Source organism: Trichomycterus rosablanca, chromosome 3, assembly GCF_030014385.1.
Source record: "Trichomycterus rosablanca isolate fTriRos1 chromosome 3, fTriRos1.hap1, whole genome shotgun sequence".
Lineage (NCBI taxonomy): Eukaryota > Metazoa > Chordata > Actinopteri > Siluriformes > Trichomycteridae > Trichomycterus > Trichomycterus rosablanca.
Window position 1 is genome coordinate 17679876 of NC_085990.1, and position 17780 is coordinate 17697655.

At 43.6% G+C, this 17780-nt stretch overlaps 1 protein-coding gene across 1 annotated transcript in view; it reads right to left on the reverse strand.

The window, feature by feature from the left end:
• Positions 1 to 1577: 1577 nt before the first annotated feature.
• Positions 1578 to 17780, reverse strand: part of kcnn3 (potassium intermediate/small conductance calcium-activated channel, subfamily N, member 3) — a 68776-nt gene continuing 52573 nt past the window's right edge. Inside the window, exons 7-8 of the mRNA XM_062991625.1 lie at positions 12663 to 12732; positions 1578 to 1874 (exon numbers count right to left, since the gene is read on the reverse strand). Coding sequence (XP_062847695.1) covers positions 1578 to 1874; positions 12663 to 12732 — 367 coding nt within the window. The remainder of the gene's footprint in view (positions 1875 to 12662; positions 12733 to 17780) is intronic.

Below are 17780 nucleotides of genomic sequence, written 5' to 3' on the forward strand. Positions count from 1 at the left end.
TGGTTGGTGGCGCCTGCATGGAGATGGGAAGGAGTGCGGCAGAGTGTGTGACGCGCAGCACTCGTCAAGTGTAGGTGATAAAGACGGTCGATTGCTGTGCACGTGTCGGAGGAGGCGTGGAGCAGCCTCCTCAGCCCCGATCAGGAGCAGGGACCAGCATTAGTGAGAGGATGATTGATGGGACGAAATTGGATGCGCTAAAGTGAGAGAAAAAATGGGTAAAAATGATAAAAATAATATAAAAAAATAAATAAATAATATAAAATAAACTTGTGCGCAAATGCGCCCTTGTGGAGGCTTTATGTCACATCTTGTAAACCACAGTGGGACCAGATTGTAGAGAGTAAAATGCATTGCTTGTGTTGCCTGGGTCACGTAAAAACTCATGGACAAAATATGGGTCGCTTGCAAAAAAGTTTGAAAAACCCTGGAGTGGCGCCCAGGTGGCGCAGCGGGATATTCCGCTAGCACACCAGCGCTGAGATTCTAAACACCCCGGTTCGAATCTCAGCTCTGCTACCGGTCGGCTGGGCATCATCTAGCGGGCACAATTGAGTCTGCCGTGTGGGAAAAAGACCGGACTAAGTGGGTAGGGTCTTCAAACGCTGTGCACGGACCCTGGTTAGCAGACCGAGGCGCCTGTGCAGAAGTGGATGAGCCTCATGTTTGAATCTACCAGGGGTTGAGGGACTGCGCACATGTCAGAGGGGGTGTGGAGCAGGCAAATATACCCTCCTCGAACGCAATCGGGATCCCCAGCAGCGGAAGACTAATTGGCTAAGCTAAATCGGGAGAAAAAGGGAGAAAATGCATAAATAAATAAAAAACCCTGGCATAATTTACCGCTGCGCCATCCGAGGAACTTTCTATTCACATACATTTGGCGATATTTACATTTACGTGTATGTGACTTACATTCGTGACCAAATACAGTCCAAGAAATTATGGGCTGAGTGCCTTGCTCAGTGGCAACCTGGCAGTATGGTGCTTGGTTCAGCAACTGCATTCAGCATATCTAAAAATTATATCTGTAAAAATGAATATAAATGATTAAATAATAATAATAAAAAATAATAATTAAATAATAAAAAAATAATCAATAAAATAACACATGACCGATGCGTCGTGCTTCATACCCATTAGCCCTGAGCCACAAATTGGCTTAATGCAGACCTCTATGTGTGTGTGTGTGTGTGTGCAGACCTCTGACACAGTGTTTCCTCTCGCTCCTGTGTTTGGATTGTAAGGGAAGGCTTGGCATAGGTTTCTGTTTACATGGTTAGTCATGGTATTGATTGGAGTTCTTATTAAAGGGATGCTCATTGATACACCATTAGCAGTCAGGTAGAAAATGCCTCATAAGCCATGGCGATTTGTTTCCTGATGAAGGCAGAGCCGCTTTCCCCCCCCCCCCCCCCCCACACACACTAATCAGTGTAGATTCCATTAAAGCATTCGCCTCTTATTCCGTGACTTCACTCTCGGGCACGCCCCATGCCCCTTCTTATCTTACACCCAAATTCAGCCCGACTCTTCCCTACATCACCTAGAATAATCCTCGTCTGAGCCTCCACGTCTTAGCAGCTGGACGTGCTGGTTTTGGGGCTCTCTTCTCTCTCCTTGGTCTGGTTGGGCGTGGGAGTGATCAGGGCAGGGACGAGCACGGTTGGGCTCGGGGTCTTGGCGTCGCGGTCCTGCAGCAGGCGGATGAGCACGGCGTGTTGGGCGTTCAGCGTGGCAGAGAGGTGAGCCGGCAGGGCTCTGAAACCGGCCGTGAGCTGCTCCACTCGCTGCTCCAGGCTCAACATCTGTCGCTCCAGATCCTCGCTGCGGTCGTTAAGCTCGGACATCAGCTCATACATGACGCTCTGCATCTACAGATGTGAGGGAAGAGGCAGGAAGAAATTTTTAATAGTTTTGTCCCTGATGACTTCACCATGATACCTGGAATAATGAATTTTAGTTGTTCAGCAGGTTGAATTGCGGACTCAACTAGGTTATAATAGAACGAAGACCGTAAAGACACATCCAAACTTTCAAACTATTCAGATTATGTGGACTCCATTGAAAAGGCTGCCAAGAAATAAGGTCAAGGAGCCAACCAAAGTTGTACCAGATGCTTGTTGATGGCTATGAAAAATGAAAGAACATATATATTTTTAATGCATTTTCTCTCCTTTTCTCCCAATTTTTAGTGCATCCAATTTTTACCCAATTGCGTTATGCTTCCTCTCTACTGATGCTGACCCCCGTCTCGATTGAAAAGAGTGAACTGACACGTGAGTAGTAGCCGACTGCATCTTTTCACCTGAACGAGGCGAGTTCATATGCGGATCAGCTCTGTGCACGGAGAGCCACACCCCGATCGCATTATCCCATCAACCAGCCAGTAGAGGTCGTAATTGCATCAGTTATAAGGAGTCCCTATCCGGCTTTTCCCTCTCTGTATGAACAAAAGTCAGCTCTGGTGTGCTAGCGTGTTTTACCGCTGCGCCACCTGAGCAGCCACAGAAGCATACTTTAACCAAGAATATTGTCATATGTTTAGAAAGGGCAAAAAAAACCTCATAAAAAAGGGGCTTTTGGCAGAGAAAAGCCAGAGAAATAGAGCAGTCGCAAAGATCGATGAAATTCGAGATTGCCATGATATACAGCACAAGGCTCTTACATGTATACCTTGCATGTAAACTTTTGGGACCGTATTCATAAAGATTCCTAGTGCAAAGAGTTGCCCCTAGTGATGAAATCCTAAAAGAATTCTTAGAACTGTCAGTAGTTCCCATTAATTCCCCCATAAAGTAAAGAGTAGATCCTAGTAGATAAAAGTTACTCATAAAGCATCTTAACCCTTAAAAGAGCTCCCAAGGTGAAAAACTGTTAGGAGTAGGAATCAGGACTTTTAAGAAGCTGAGGAGAAAATAACAGAAAGATGAAGAAGCAGAGTTAATGTGCTCCAAACACTAGTAAACACGAGTAACAGTAAGTTAATAAAACACTACAGATTAGATTGTGCAGAAATAATGTTTGTGGTTAATGCGGTCACATCTCCTACCCAGCGTAAAACTGCCATAACACCTAAATGAAAGTCATCACAACTCTAATATATTTGACAAATGGGAATAATGCAGCAGTGATGACTTGAGTTTGTCACATCCTTCCATCAAAGAAGTGATCACGCAAACAATTACAGCACTTTCAGATTTTATATCATAGTCCATTTTGTTTCTACTGGACATTCACACCCTGTAGCAAACACAGTAACTGAAGGGAGTGGAACCGTTTTATCCATTTAATATCGTATAGATAAAGCAAAACAATTATATGTATGGTAAAGAAACTAATTAAAATAAGGTAAATAAATATATATGTGTGTATGTGTGTGTGTGTGATCTGGGTAAAATAGGCTTATTATATCTGATTATTTAGAGGCTTACTAATCTGACTAATCACATTCTTCAAAAGGATGCGTCATACCTAGTAATAGGGTCAGCCCTGCCTCCTTACTGAGATAAAGGTTTTGTCCTTTCCTTGCTCAAAGTTGCTCTAGGATTGGTCCTAAATTGCTCTTAAGCAATTACCCCAAACTAGAATTTTTAAGCTCTAAGTTAGGAGCTCTCTGAGAGGATTCTTAAAAGTTTTAAGAATTTGGCCACTGACCTAACCACAGGAGCTATGAGCCAAGGGAAACAAATGGTATCACCTAGTCTAACATGAGGTCTGTCCAAAAACCTAGTGAACTCTCTACATAGATGCATTTTCCACCACCCTACACTCGCCCGAGAAGAAGGCTGTCTAAATTCTTAGATGTCTTCCTGGATGTCTTCCAATCTCCAACCCAGGACCTAGTCATCTCTCTTGATGACTCCCAGATCAGACCATCTGATAATGTAAGAAGCCTTGGTGTAGTCCTGGATAACCAGCTGACCCTCTCTCCTCATGTAGCCAACATGACAAGATCATGCCGGTTCCTCATCTACAACATCAGGAAATTCGACCATTTCTCTCCATGGAAGCTACCCAGATTCTGGTCCAGTCACTTGTAATCTCACGACTGGACTACTGCAACTCCCTCCTGGCAGGAGCTCCCATGTCTACTACTAAACCCTTGCAGCTCATTCAGAATGCAGCTGCTCGCCTGGTTTTTAACCAACCTAAACACTGCCACCCCACTGCTGCGTTCTCTTCACTGGCTTCCTGTAGCTGCACGCATTCAGTTTAAAACACTGATGCTCGCCTACAAAAGCCAAAAATGGATGAGCCCCAAGCTACCTTGGTGGTCTAACTTTGGTTCTTACAGGTTTTAGCAGATGTGTTCTTGGACTGTTGTTTACTTAAACTAGAGTAAGGTAATGTTTACTATGGAAGCACTTCTGTAAGTCGCTCTGGATAAGAGCGTCTGCTAAATGCCGAAAATGTAAATGTACATGTCTTAACATGCTGGCTACTGAGATGCCTTATTTCGAAGCGATAGTGATGAAGGCAATCCCAGCTTTCAGTGCAGCACAACTTTTCTCGCCAAAGATTTCAAATATGGTGAAATGCGAAGCAACGAACGGAATTCTCATTGATTTTTATTTATATAAAGGTGTACAAGTGTAATTTATTTGCAACTTTGAGCTTTTCAGTGACAATGGTACACAGAGGGAGATGTTAGCTGATATGCTAGCATGTTGTGTCAGCTCAGCCCATTGGTTTGAATGGCCTGAGATGAACTGTGTTAGCTTAGTAAGTCAAAACTGCAGTGACATAATCGCTGTCTGAGTAGTGTGTCTAAATAATCTGCCTCATAAGTTCTATGTCTTAGTAGAATCCTCTCTACTTAGGCAGCTGCCTAGGTAGGCAGTAGGCAGCAAGACAGCTCACTAGCTTTCCGGACAGACCAAGTGTGTAGTTTGGACAACGCCCAACTGGCACCTGTAAATTTTCTCTACTTAACATCATAGTCCAAGTGCAAAACAACAGAAACAAACTTTGGAGACAAAGCAGTCCATTAAAACTCTTTTATGTGGATAAAAAAACAACAGTCTCTAGCAGGGTGCCAGTGTGCACCTCAGGCAAATTAGGGGTAAGATATTATGACAAACCCATCAACACTCATTGAGCACTTTACTAGAAACACCTGTCTTGAACCTACATTCATTGGCCATTTTCTAAGCCATGTCTACAATACAGATAGACTTTGTGGGTACACAATTACTGATTGTAGCTCATCTGTGGCTCTGCTTAATAATGTAATTCTAATAATCGAAAGGGACTCCCCTTAGGACCCTCAGTGATTTATATATTAACATGGTAATAACATGGTGGTGTGTCGGGTCTATCAGTTTGACTGCTGTGTAATTACACTGAATGATCACTTGATTAGGAACATCTGGTTAATAACGGGTTGGTCCACCTTTTTGATTAATTAACGCATGCAGACCCCACAAGGTGGCGAACATCCTCCATACGCAACTTGACCCATGCCCGCTGCAGCAGCTTCGTTAGTTGGTGGACATTTTGCAGATTAGGGGGAGCAGATTGCATAGCCCATTCCAGCACATCCCAAACATGTTAAATGGGGTTGCAGTCAGGTGAGTTTGGGGGCCAAGGCAGTCTGAAGATGGTGCCACACTAGTGGCAACCTGTTACAGCAGGTCCTTTTTGTATTTATTTAATGTTTTTCAGACTCATTTTTTCAGAAATAACACTCCATCTGATTATACTTCCATGTGGAAGGAATACTGTGTGGACGGCATCTTTTCACCTGCACGAGGCGAGTTCATATGTGGATCAGCTTTGTGTATGAAGAGCCACACCCTGTCCACATTATTCCTTGACCTATGAGGTCCCAGCTCCGGCTTACCCACCCTGTATGAACAACAAGCCATATAGCCGTCCAGCCCAGCCGGATGGCAGAGCTCAGAGTTCAAAATGTCAGCTCTGGTACGCTAGCGTGTTTTACCGCTGCGCCACCTGAGCGGCACTGCATTACATTACTTTTTAATTTTATTTTATTTCCTTGCACTACATTGACGTGTCGTTGTGGGATGCTTGTGATGATGGTGATTGCTGCTGTAACACTGCAATTTCCCTTCGGGGATCAATGATGTAATCAATCAATCAAGAATTAATTGTCATGTTCCTCCAACCATTCCTAAATTACACAAGCCAGATAACACAGGGCATTTTCCGCTCTGTTGTCGGGAAAGACCTACTGAAGATATGGGTGCAGATGGTCAGCTAACATGTCCCTGTAGCGTTCACCATTCAAGGATAGTGGTACAATGACTAACGTTTCTTAAGTATACCAAAGTTGTTGCTGCGATACCAGTTGCAACACAACGCTCACCTCTTGGCCACCACACGTGGCCGGCCGCTGTGTGACCATCGGCTGGATGTTTGTTAATGCTTCCTCTGCTCTTGGTACACCTATGATGCCGTACTACCGGAACAGCCCACAAGTGTAGCTATTGCTGAAACATTGGCCCCATACCTCCGGGCTCCAACTATCTGTCTGCAGTCAAAGTCCCTCAAATCACTCTGTTTATCCATAGCTTGTAAATGTTGCCTTCTTCTGTGCAGTGGACCGGTCAGCACCTTATATGAGAGCTGATTGAGATATAACCACCATTTGGGGGCACATTATCGGTGATCATATGCCACCTGCCAAATTTGTCACATACAGGTTTATTTGCCACCTGTATGTGACAAATAAACCTTGATTTGAAATGCTCCTAATCCAGTGATTGTTCAGTGTATCTACATCTTCAATCTCAAATGAGATTTTGAGCTCTTGAATTTGAATCCAGTGTTGCTTTCAACCTGGCTGGGCACCTAAACAGGCACAGTTTGCAGTGCCTGAGGGGGGATAGGTTAAATGGGTTTCACTGCCGCTATGCGACTATGATGTGTCAAGTTGAGGTGCCTGCACAGAGTTTACAGAATACTGTCTTCTGTAAGTCTCCGCCACTGGCAGGTTAAAAGGTGCAACTGGTGACTGCTTGCATGTCGCAACAGTGGCTGCATGGCAGAGCTGAGATTCGAACTCTCAACCTTTCAGTTGATAGGTTAAAGATCTACCCACTAGGCTACCACAAATGGGATTGAGGTCAGGGCTCTGTGTAGGACCCGTGGAACTTAACAAACCATGTCAAGCTGGAACAGACAGGGGTTTCATCCATACTGTTGGCACAAACTCCAAACCATGTCAGTGTTTATAGAACTGATATTATAGACTTTTGGAAATGGGTGTGGCTGAAACACCAGAACTCAGTCATTAGGAGAGGCGTCCGCATACTTCTGGCCATATTTGCTTTTTGTATTTCAGACAAACTTAGAATGCTGGAGCATACCCTAGGATGGTGACAGGGATTTCCCCCAAAGGGGAACTGATGAGGGAATGCCAACGTGCCCGACAGCAACAGTAATGGAACAGATGAGTTTACATAAGCAGAGCTGAAGCACTCTCTGTGCTACACACAGTACAGGATGTAATTACTTCGCTGTCCAAGACAGTAATTACAACAAAATGATAAGGATTTCACGCATTCAAAGCATCCCAGACGTCAGAGCACTTCTCCATCAGATGCACCCGTGTACCGTTCACGTGCACCGTTCACGTTCTGTGTCTGCCTTCGCCTTGGACTCTTGATGCTGCGGGACAAACCAATAAAAGCCTGCTACATTTTAGTGGATTTTTTTCTCCTTCGGTCTCTGTCTGTCTCTCCACACACTCCCACCACCAGCCCTGCTTTAACACTGCTTCTGGTTGCTAGGAAACGTAAAGCCACAGAAACAAGCAGGTCAACATGGAAACAGAATTGCTAGGATATATTTGGCCAGGCAGAGATTCGTGTGGGGTTGGGTATTAACATGTGCCAGGTTGTGTTTTACTGTATGTATTGACGTATTTACTGTGTGCCAGCTTGGAAAGAAAAAGAAGAGGGGATGAAAAAGATGCCTGGTCACCTGGTCACGACTGAAAAACATAAACACAGTACTTATACAGGGCATCACAAGGTGTTGGAAACATTCCTTTGAGATTTTGGTCCCTGTTGACAGCGATGTATAATGTCTGAGCTGCAGGTATGTCAGCTGCACATTTATGCTGTGAATCTTCTTCTCTACCACATCCAAAATCATCCTTTGATGGATTTAGCTCAGGTGACTACTGAAGCTATTAAAGTACAAAGGTTTGTATAGAGTGCATTATCAGGCTGGAAGCTGCTATGGTGAATATGCACAATACTGGATTGGTATTAGGTGACCCAGTGTGCATAAAGAAAATGCTCCCCATATCATTACACCGCCCAGACAGGCAGGGAGTGGCTCAATAAGGTCCTGGTAGGTTGTCACAGGTATCTGGAGCCATGCTGACTGCAGTGCATCCGACAGCTGCTGCAGGGGGCATGGGGGAGGATCCATAAAGCAAACATGACGATCGAGATGGTCCCACAGATGCTCAATTGAGTTCAAGTCTGGGGAATTAGGGGGCCAGAGTAGTACTTGAAAGTCATGGTCATGCTCTTCCAACCAATGTCAGACATTTCTAGCCATGTGATATGAAGATCACATCTGCCCCCTGGATGACAGTTTTACCCATGATACTTTTACCCATTAAAGCAACGAGGAATATATGTGCAGACAGCCTATCACACACCTTATATACCCACCAAGCCAGCTCACCAAACATGCCTTCTTTCATGAGCAATGCGCCGTCGAAAGTAGGAAGTGGTCATAATAATGTGACTTGACTGTGTACAAGATCAAGGCAACACTTGGACATCATTGGAGCAAGGAACGGCAAGGGAATACTAGACTAAGCCATTCAAAGCACTAAAGCTATGTTAATACTAACAAAAACTCTATAGGTCTTTGACAGTTGATTCAAAACCAAAGTGGATTGTAGGTAAACCGCCATTTTGGAGGTATTCAGTGAGCAAGTCTGTTCTGTATTGAACCCCTAAGCATTTTACTTTTGTTCGCTTTGTTTTGATCAAATGGTACAATTATTCTTAAATACTAAACAGCTACAGCATTCAAATGAAACATTGACATTAATACAGCTCTAACATTAATACAAAAATATAATTACCAAAGTGAAGGATTTTTATAGCGCTAAGGTTATTGTGTCCACCTACAGTTTAAGAGTAACACTGTGTGCTGATGCTTCATCTAGTTTTATAACTAGATGTTTTATAACTATTTTTTTTAAATAGAGCTGCTTTTGACCCAGCCTTGCATGAACAATAAAGTATGTATAATCACATTTTTCATACGTTCTGAATTGCTACCTTTTTGTTAGATAAAGTATCGAAATCAGTTGTTACACCGTAACAATAACTGAACCCTTTTAGGTGCTATGTAGAACCGTTTTAATTTACAGCACATTAACCATTAATCGAGGAACCATTATATGATGCAAGAAACCAGTTAAGCATGCAAATAAACCACTGTCTTGACTGAAGAACCATAGTTTGTAAGGCTATGTGCAAATCAGTGGTCGACAGTAATCACACACACACACACCCATTCACCTATAGGGTAATTCAGTGTTTCCATTAACCTGACTGCATGTTAGTGGACTGTGGGAGGAAACCAGAGCTCCCGGAGGAAACCCACGCAGACATGGGGAGAACATGCAAACTTCGCACAGAAAGGACCTGGACCGCCCCGTCTGGGGATCAAACCCAGGACCTTCTTGCTGTGAGGCGACAGTGCTACCCACAGAGCCACCCGTGGACAGTAATGAAGTACAGCAATAAAATGTAAATATCTGTACTTTCTTTGCACTTGTAAGTAAACACAGACAAAACTAAGTACAAGCAGCATCAACAATACACACATTTCACACTACAAGAGGCAACACCATCACTGTTCCACCCACTCACATGCAAATTAGCTTATCAATGCAGTTAATAGACATATTAACAGTATTGATCATTTATTCAAATAACTGTCCCAGGCATCCTTGCTAAGTTTGTCTTGTTATGCTATCCGCTCATTTCACTTCTATTTCTCCAACTTTAACTGCTATGAAAGACTCTATGAAAGTGTCTTTGCTGTGTACTGTTACTTGCACTGTACCGCTGACTAAAACAATACCTCCAAAATGTTGTGTCGATGACATCTCAGGCACTTAACACACGTGACTGACAACGACCAATACAGGCTAAACCTAAAACTAAGCTAATGCTATGCTAATGCTAAATACTACATAAAAACAAGAGCACATGGTAGAAGCACAATGCTGTGCCAACAGTCCATGTAAGAAGGAGGTATTAGAAGGGTAGGAATCAGCTGAGGGGTCATAATTAGGTGATGTGGTGTGCAGAGCATGATGGGACCTGTAGTTTGTGGCATCTGCTTTTCTCTTCAAGATGCAAACTAACCATAATTATTGTAAACAATTCCTACCTGTACATTTGCATTTGACATTATTAATACAACTTATTTAGACCTAAGAAAATAAGGACCCATGTTTATGCACAATCCATGTACAGTGTATCACAAAAGTGAGTACACCCCTCACATTTCTGCAAATATTTCATTATATCTTTTCATGGGACAACACTATAGACATGAAACTTGGATATAACTTAAGAGTAGTCAGTGTACAACTTGTATAGCAGTGTAGATTTACTGTCTTCTGAAAATAACTCAACACACAGCCATTAATGTCTAAATGGCTGGCAACATAAGTGAGTACACCCAACAGTGAACATGTCCAAATTGTGCCCAAAGTGTCGATATTTTGTGTGACCACCATTATTATCCAGCACTGCCTTAACCCTCCTGGGCATGGAATTCACCAGAGCTGCACAGGTTGCTACTGGAATCCTTTTCCACTCCTCCATGATGACATCACGGAGCTGGTGGATGTTAGACACCTTGAACTCCTCCACCTTCCACTTGAGGATGCGCCACAGGTGCTCAATTGGGTTTAGTCCATCACCTTTACCTTCAGCTTCCTCAGCAAGGCAGTTGTCATCTTGGAGGTTGTGTTTGGGGTCGTTATCCTGTTGGAAAACTGCCATGAGGCCCAGTTTTCGAAGGGAGGGGATCATGCTCTGTTTCAGAATGTCACAGTACATGTTGGAATTCATGTTTCCCTCAATGAACTGCAGCTCCCCAGTGCCAGCAACACTCATGCAGCCCAAGACCATGATGCTACCACCACCATGCTTGACTGTAGGCAAGATACAGTTGTCTTGGTACTTCTCACCAGGGTGCCGCCACACATGCTGGACACCATCTGAGCCAAACAAGTTAATCTTAGTCTCGTCAGACCACAGGGCATTCCAGTAATCCATGTTCTTGGACTGCTTGTCTTCAGCAAACTGTTTGCGGGCTTTCTTGTGTGTCAGCTTCCTTCTGGGATGACGACCATGCAGACCGAGTTGATGCAGTGTGCGGCGTATGGTCTGAGCACTGACAGGCTGACCTCCCACGCCTTCAACCTCTGCAGCAATGCTGGCAGCACTCATGTGTCTATTTTTTAAAGCCAACCTCTGGATATGATGCCGAACACGTGGACTCAACTTCTTTGGTCGACCCTGGCGAAGCCTGTTCCGAGTGGAACCTGTCCTGGAAAACCGCTGTATGACCTTGGCCACCATGCTGTAGCTCAGTTTCAGGGTGTTAGCAATCTTCTTATAGCCCAGGCCATCTTTGTGGAGAGCAACAATTCTATTTCTCACATCCTCAGAGAGTTCTTTGCCATGAGGTGCCATGTTGAATATCCAGTGGCCAGTATGAGAGAATTGTACCCAAAACACCAAATTTAACAGCCCTGCTCCCCATTTACACCTGGGACCTTGACACATGACACCAGGGAGGGACAACGACACATTTGGGCACAATTTGGACATGTTCACTGTGGGGTGTACTCACTTATGTTGCCAGCTATTTAGACATTAATGGCTGTGTGTTGAGTTATTTTCAGAAGACAGTAAATCTACACTGCTATACAAGCTGTACACTGACTACTCTAAGTTATATCCAAGTTTCATGTCTATAGTGTTGTCCCATGAAAAGATATAATGAAATATTTGCAGAAATGTGAGGGGTGTACTCACTTTTGTGATACACTGTATATGCATTTTCCCCCTTTCCTCCCAATCAAGTTGTACGCAATCACCCGATTGCATTACGCTTTCTCTCTACTGATGTTGACCTCCACTCTGACTGAGGACAGCCGTGACTAACACATGCCCCCTCCGACACGTGTGCAGTAGCCGACTGCATCTTTTCACCTGCACAAGGTGAGTTCATATGTGGATCAGCTTTGTGTACAGAGAGCCACACCCTGATCAGCATGATTCCTCAACTCTGTGCAGACGTCATCAATCAGCCAGCAGAGGTCGTAATTGCATCAGTTATGAGGTCCCCTCCGGCACCCTGCCCTTGAACAACAAGCCAATCGTTGTTCGTGTAGGCGCCCAGCCTGCCAGTTTGCAGAGCTGAGATTCGAACCGGCGAGTTTGAGATGTCAGCTCTGGTGTGCTAGCGTGTTTTACCACTGTGCCACCTGAGCGCGACTTGTTAATTCTTTTGAATATTTATCTAATATTTATCTGATCACGTTTATTAAATTATGTAAATATTAACACATTTTGAGTGTGAGCATTTAGAACTTTGTTGGAAATGGGGTTTGCAGTTGTGTTCCTGTGGGTTCTCACCTTTGACAGGTCCACTAGTGTGTTGGCCTGGTCACTCAACTTTCTTTGCTCCATTTTTACACTTCGAAGCCTGCGAAAACACACACACACATCAAAGTGTATACACATATGTGTGGACATAATACATTTCAGTCGTTGCAGTCGCTATGACCCAAAAACTGGTACTTGTAGCATCAGTTTGGAAACCACACACTCATTTAGCTTATCCATTGACCTGGTACACTAAACAAGGGGTTTTCAAATTATTTTTCAAGCGACCCACATTTTGTCCATGATTTTTTATGTGACCCAGGCAACACAAGCAATGCCTCTTACTCTCTGTGGTTATCAAGATGTAACATAAAGCCTTGTTATTATTTTTCTCTGCCACCCATTTTATTCAGCTTGTGATGTTTGAAAAACCATAAGCACCACAACACTAGACACAATTCCGTACATTATACATGTCATTTAAAATGAAAAACGCTGTGTTTCTTTTAAAACACAATGCTATGCAAATGCCATATTCATGTACCAATGACCAAAACCCAGCCCTCATAAGTAAAACATGTAATACACATCCTTTATTTTAAGACATGCATATATATATATATATATATATATATATATATGTATATATATATATATATACAGTGTATCACAAAAGTGAGTACACCCCTCACATTTCTGCAGATATTTAAGTATATCTTTTCATGGGACAACACTGACAAAATGACACTTTGACACAATGAAAAGTAGTCTGTGTGCAGCTTATATAACAGTGTAAATTTATTCTTCCCTCAAAATAACTCAATATACAGCCATTAATGTCTAAACCACCGGCAACAAAAGTGAGTACACCCCTAAGAGACTACACCCCTAAATGTCCAAATTGAGCACTGCTTGTCATTTTCCCTCCAAAATGTCATGTGATTTGTTAGTGTTACTAGGTCTCAGGTGTGCATAGGGAGCAGGTGTGTTCAATTTAGTAGTACAGCTCTCACACTCTCTCATACTGGTCACTGAAAGTTCCAACATGGCACCTCATGGCAAAGAACTCTCTGAGGATCTTAAAAGACGAATTGTTGCGCTACATGAAGATGGCCAAGGCTACAAGAAGATTGCCAACACCCTGAAACTGAGCTGCAGCACAGTGGCCAAGATCATCCAGCGTTTTAAAAGAGCAGGGTCCACTCAGAACAGACCTCGCGTTGGTCGTCCAAAGAAGCTGAGTGCACGTGCTCAGCGTCACATCCAACTGCTGTCTTTGAAAGATAGGTGCAGGAGTGCTGTCAGCATTGCTGCAGAGATTGAAAAGGTGGGGGGTCAGCCTGTCAGTGCTCAGACCATACGCCGCACACTACGTCTGCATGGCTGTCACCCCAGAAGGAAGCCTCTTCTGAAGTCTCTACACAAGAAAGCCCGCAAACAGTTTGCTGAAGACATGTCAACAAAGGACATGGATTACTGGAACCATGTCCTATGGTCTGATGAGACCAAGATTAATTTGTTTGGTTCAGATGGTCTCAAGCATGTGTGGCGGCAATCAGGTGAGGAGTACAAAGATAAGTGTGTCATGCCTACAGTCAAGCATGGTGGTGGGAATGCCATGGTCTGGGGCTGCATGGGTGCAGCAGGTGTTGGGGAGTTACATTTCATTGAGGGACACATGAACTCCAATATGTACTGTGAAATACTGAAGCAAAGCATGATCCCCTCCCTCCGGAAACTGGGTCGCAGGGCAGTGTTCCAGCATGATAATGACCCCAAACACACCTCTAAGACAACCACTGCTTTATTGAAGAGGCTGAGGGTAAAGGTGATGGACTGGCCAAGCATGTCTCCAGACCTAAACCCAATAGAACATCTTTGGGGCATCCTCAAGCGGAAGGTGGAGGAGTGCAAAGTCTCGAATATCCGCCAGCTCCGTGATGTCGTCATGGAGGAGTGGAAAAGCATTCCAGTGGCAACCTGTGAAGCTCTGGTAAACTCCATGCCCAGGAGAGTTAAGGCAGTTCTGGGAAATAATGGTGGCCACACAAAATATTGACACTTCAGGAACTTTCACTAAGGGGTGTACTCACTTTTGTTGCCGGTGGTTTAGACATTAATGGCTGTATATTGAGTTATTTTGAGGGAAGAATAAATTTACACTGTTATATAAGCTGCACACAGACTACTTTTCATTGTGTCAAAGTGTCATTTTGTCAGTGTTGTCCCATGAAAAGATATACTTAAATATCTGCAGAAATGTGAGGGGTGTACTCACTTTTGTGATACACTGTATATACTCACCGATCGGCCATAACATTAAAACCACCTCCTTGTTTCTACACACATTGTCCATTTTATCAGCTTCACTTACCATATAAAAGCACTTTGTAGTTCTACGTTTACTGACTGTAGTCCATCTGTTTCTCTGCATGCTTTGTTAGCCCCCTTTCATGCTGTTCTTCAATGGTCAGGACTCTCCCAGGACCATTACAGAGCAGGTATTATTTAGGTGGTGGATCATTCTCAGCACTGCAGTGACACTGACATGGTGGTGGTGTGTTAGTGTGTGTTGTGCTGGTATGAGTAGATCAGACACAGCAGTCACTGTCCACTCTATTAGACACTCCTACCTAGTTGGTCCACCTTGTAAATGTAAAGTCAGAGACGATCGCTCAGCTATTGCTGCTGTTTGAGTTGGTCATCTTCTAGACCTTCATCAGCGGTCACAGTACGCTGCCCACAGGGCGCTGTTGGCTGGATATTTTTGATTGGTGGACTATCTCAGTCCAGCAGTGACAGTGAGATGTTTAAAAACTCTATCAGCATTGCTGTGTCTTATCCACTCATACCAGCACAACACACACTAACACACCACCACCATGTCATTGTCACTGCAGTGCTGAGAATGACCCACCACCTAAATAATACCTGCTCTGTGGTGGTCCTGGGAGAGTCCTGACCATTGAAGAACAGGGTGAAAGCAGGCTACAAAAATGTAGAGAAACGGATGGACTACAGTCAGTAATTGTAGAACTACAAAGTGCTTCTATATGGTAAGTGGAGCTCATAACATGGACAGTGTGTGTAGAAACAAGGAGGTGGTTTTAATGTTATGGCTGATCAGTGTATATTAACCAGGTTCTCTACTGCTGAAATCCAGGGTTCGAATACTCAGCAGTGCTGTTGGCCATTCAGGCATCTACATACAGACTGATTGGCTATGTTTGGGGAACAAAAGAATGGCCAAGGCTCTGTAATGAATTGGCATCCTTTTCAGAGTGTGTTACTGCATTGTGCCCAGTGATTACAGGGAAACTGTACACGTTGCAATCCTGATCAGGATAATGACGTGGTAAAACGTAAAAATTAAATGAGGAAAAAAACCTTGTGCACTGTTTAGGTAAATCATATAATGTATTTATTTGTGGGATGTCTTTATTGGGGGAAAAAAATAATAAAAAAAATCCAGGAGCAGCTTGTTTGTTTACATTTCCCCACAATTTGAATACAGTTTAAAATCTTATAATTGCAGTGTGCAGATTGAACTGTCACATTATTGGAATGTTTCTATTCTCAGCTTGATATCATTAAATTTTATCATCCACTTTGTCCTGGTCAGGACCACGGTGGGTCTGGTTTTACTGGGTTTGGAATCATTGGGTGCAGGGCGGGAACACAGCCTGGACAGGGCAGTTGTATCCTAGTGGTTAAGGCACTGGACTAGTAATCGAAATGTCGCTGGTTCAGGTCCCACTAATGCCAGGTTGCCACTGTTGGGCCCTTGAGCAAGGCCCTTAACCCTCAATTGCTTTGACAGTATACTGTCACAGTAGTGTAAGTCTCTTTGGATAAAAGTGTCTCCTAAATGCCAAAAATTTAAATGTAATGTGCCAATCCGTCACAGCCATCCCTCCTCAGAGACGGCCAATTTTGTCTGTGTAAACGCCCAGCTGGCCAATAGCCCAGGTTCGAATCTTAGCGGTGGTGGGCTGGCATAATAGACCGCTGTGCCACTGACCAGACTTTCCATGATGGAAACCTTCTTACTAGCTAACCAATCAGAAACTGTGAGACCACATGTTTCCTCTACATTCTACAAAGAAAACATGCTGATTGTCCATCTAGGAGATTGAAAGCCCTAGGAATCTGGATTCCGCACAAGGCTAACAGCATGAGAGGTTGACGTGGCAAAAAGGGCACTGCAATTGTAAGTGCTTTCTTAGATGAACAATCTATTAGCAAAGCAGGGGGTGTAATAGCAGATGCTGTATGAGCATAAGAAAGGCAAAGCATATGTCTCAAAAAATACATCTAGGGACAGGGTTTAGAAAGGTACATTTTGTTCCTGTAGTAACATGCTGAGAGCTTCTGCTACCAAATGGTGCTACATTATTTGTGCGATACCTAGTGAGCTGCCTTGCTGCCTAATGTCTATCTAGGCTGCTTCCTAAATAGAGAGGATTCTAATAAGACATTGAAGTTATAAGGCTGATTATTTAGATGAACTACTTAGCGATTACGTCCCTGCAGTTTTTGCTTACTAAGCTAACATAGTTAGCCTCAGGTCATTTAAACCAATTGGCTGAGGCGACACAACCCGCTAGCATTTCAGCTAACATCTCCCTCCGTGTACCGACAACGCTTAAATTGTCAATGACAAGCCTGAATTTGCAAATAAATCACACTTGTTCACCTTTATACAATTAAAAATCAATGATAATTTATTTACATCTGCATTCGTCAGCCATATTTGTGATTTTTTGTGAGAAAAGTTGTGCCGCACTGAATGCTGGGATTGCCTTCACCACTAAGGGAGCATCGGATGCTGCTTCATTATTCAGCTCTGAAATAAGGCACCTCAGTAGGCAGCATTTTAAGACGTCTAAGAATTTAGACAGCCTTCCTCTCGGGAGCTCATAGGATGATGGGCAGAAGGTCGCTGGTTCAAATCCCACTACTGCCAGGTTGCCACTGTTGGGCCCTTGAGCAAGGCCCTTAACCCTCAATTGCTTAGACTGTAAGTCGTTTTAGATAAAAGCGTCTGCCAAATGCCGAAAATGTAAATGTAAAGTAGGCAGTTGTAGTAACATGCTGAGAGCTTCTGCTACCAAGTGGTGCTACATTATTTGTGCGATACCTAGTGAG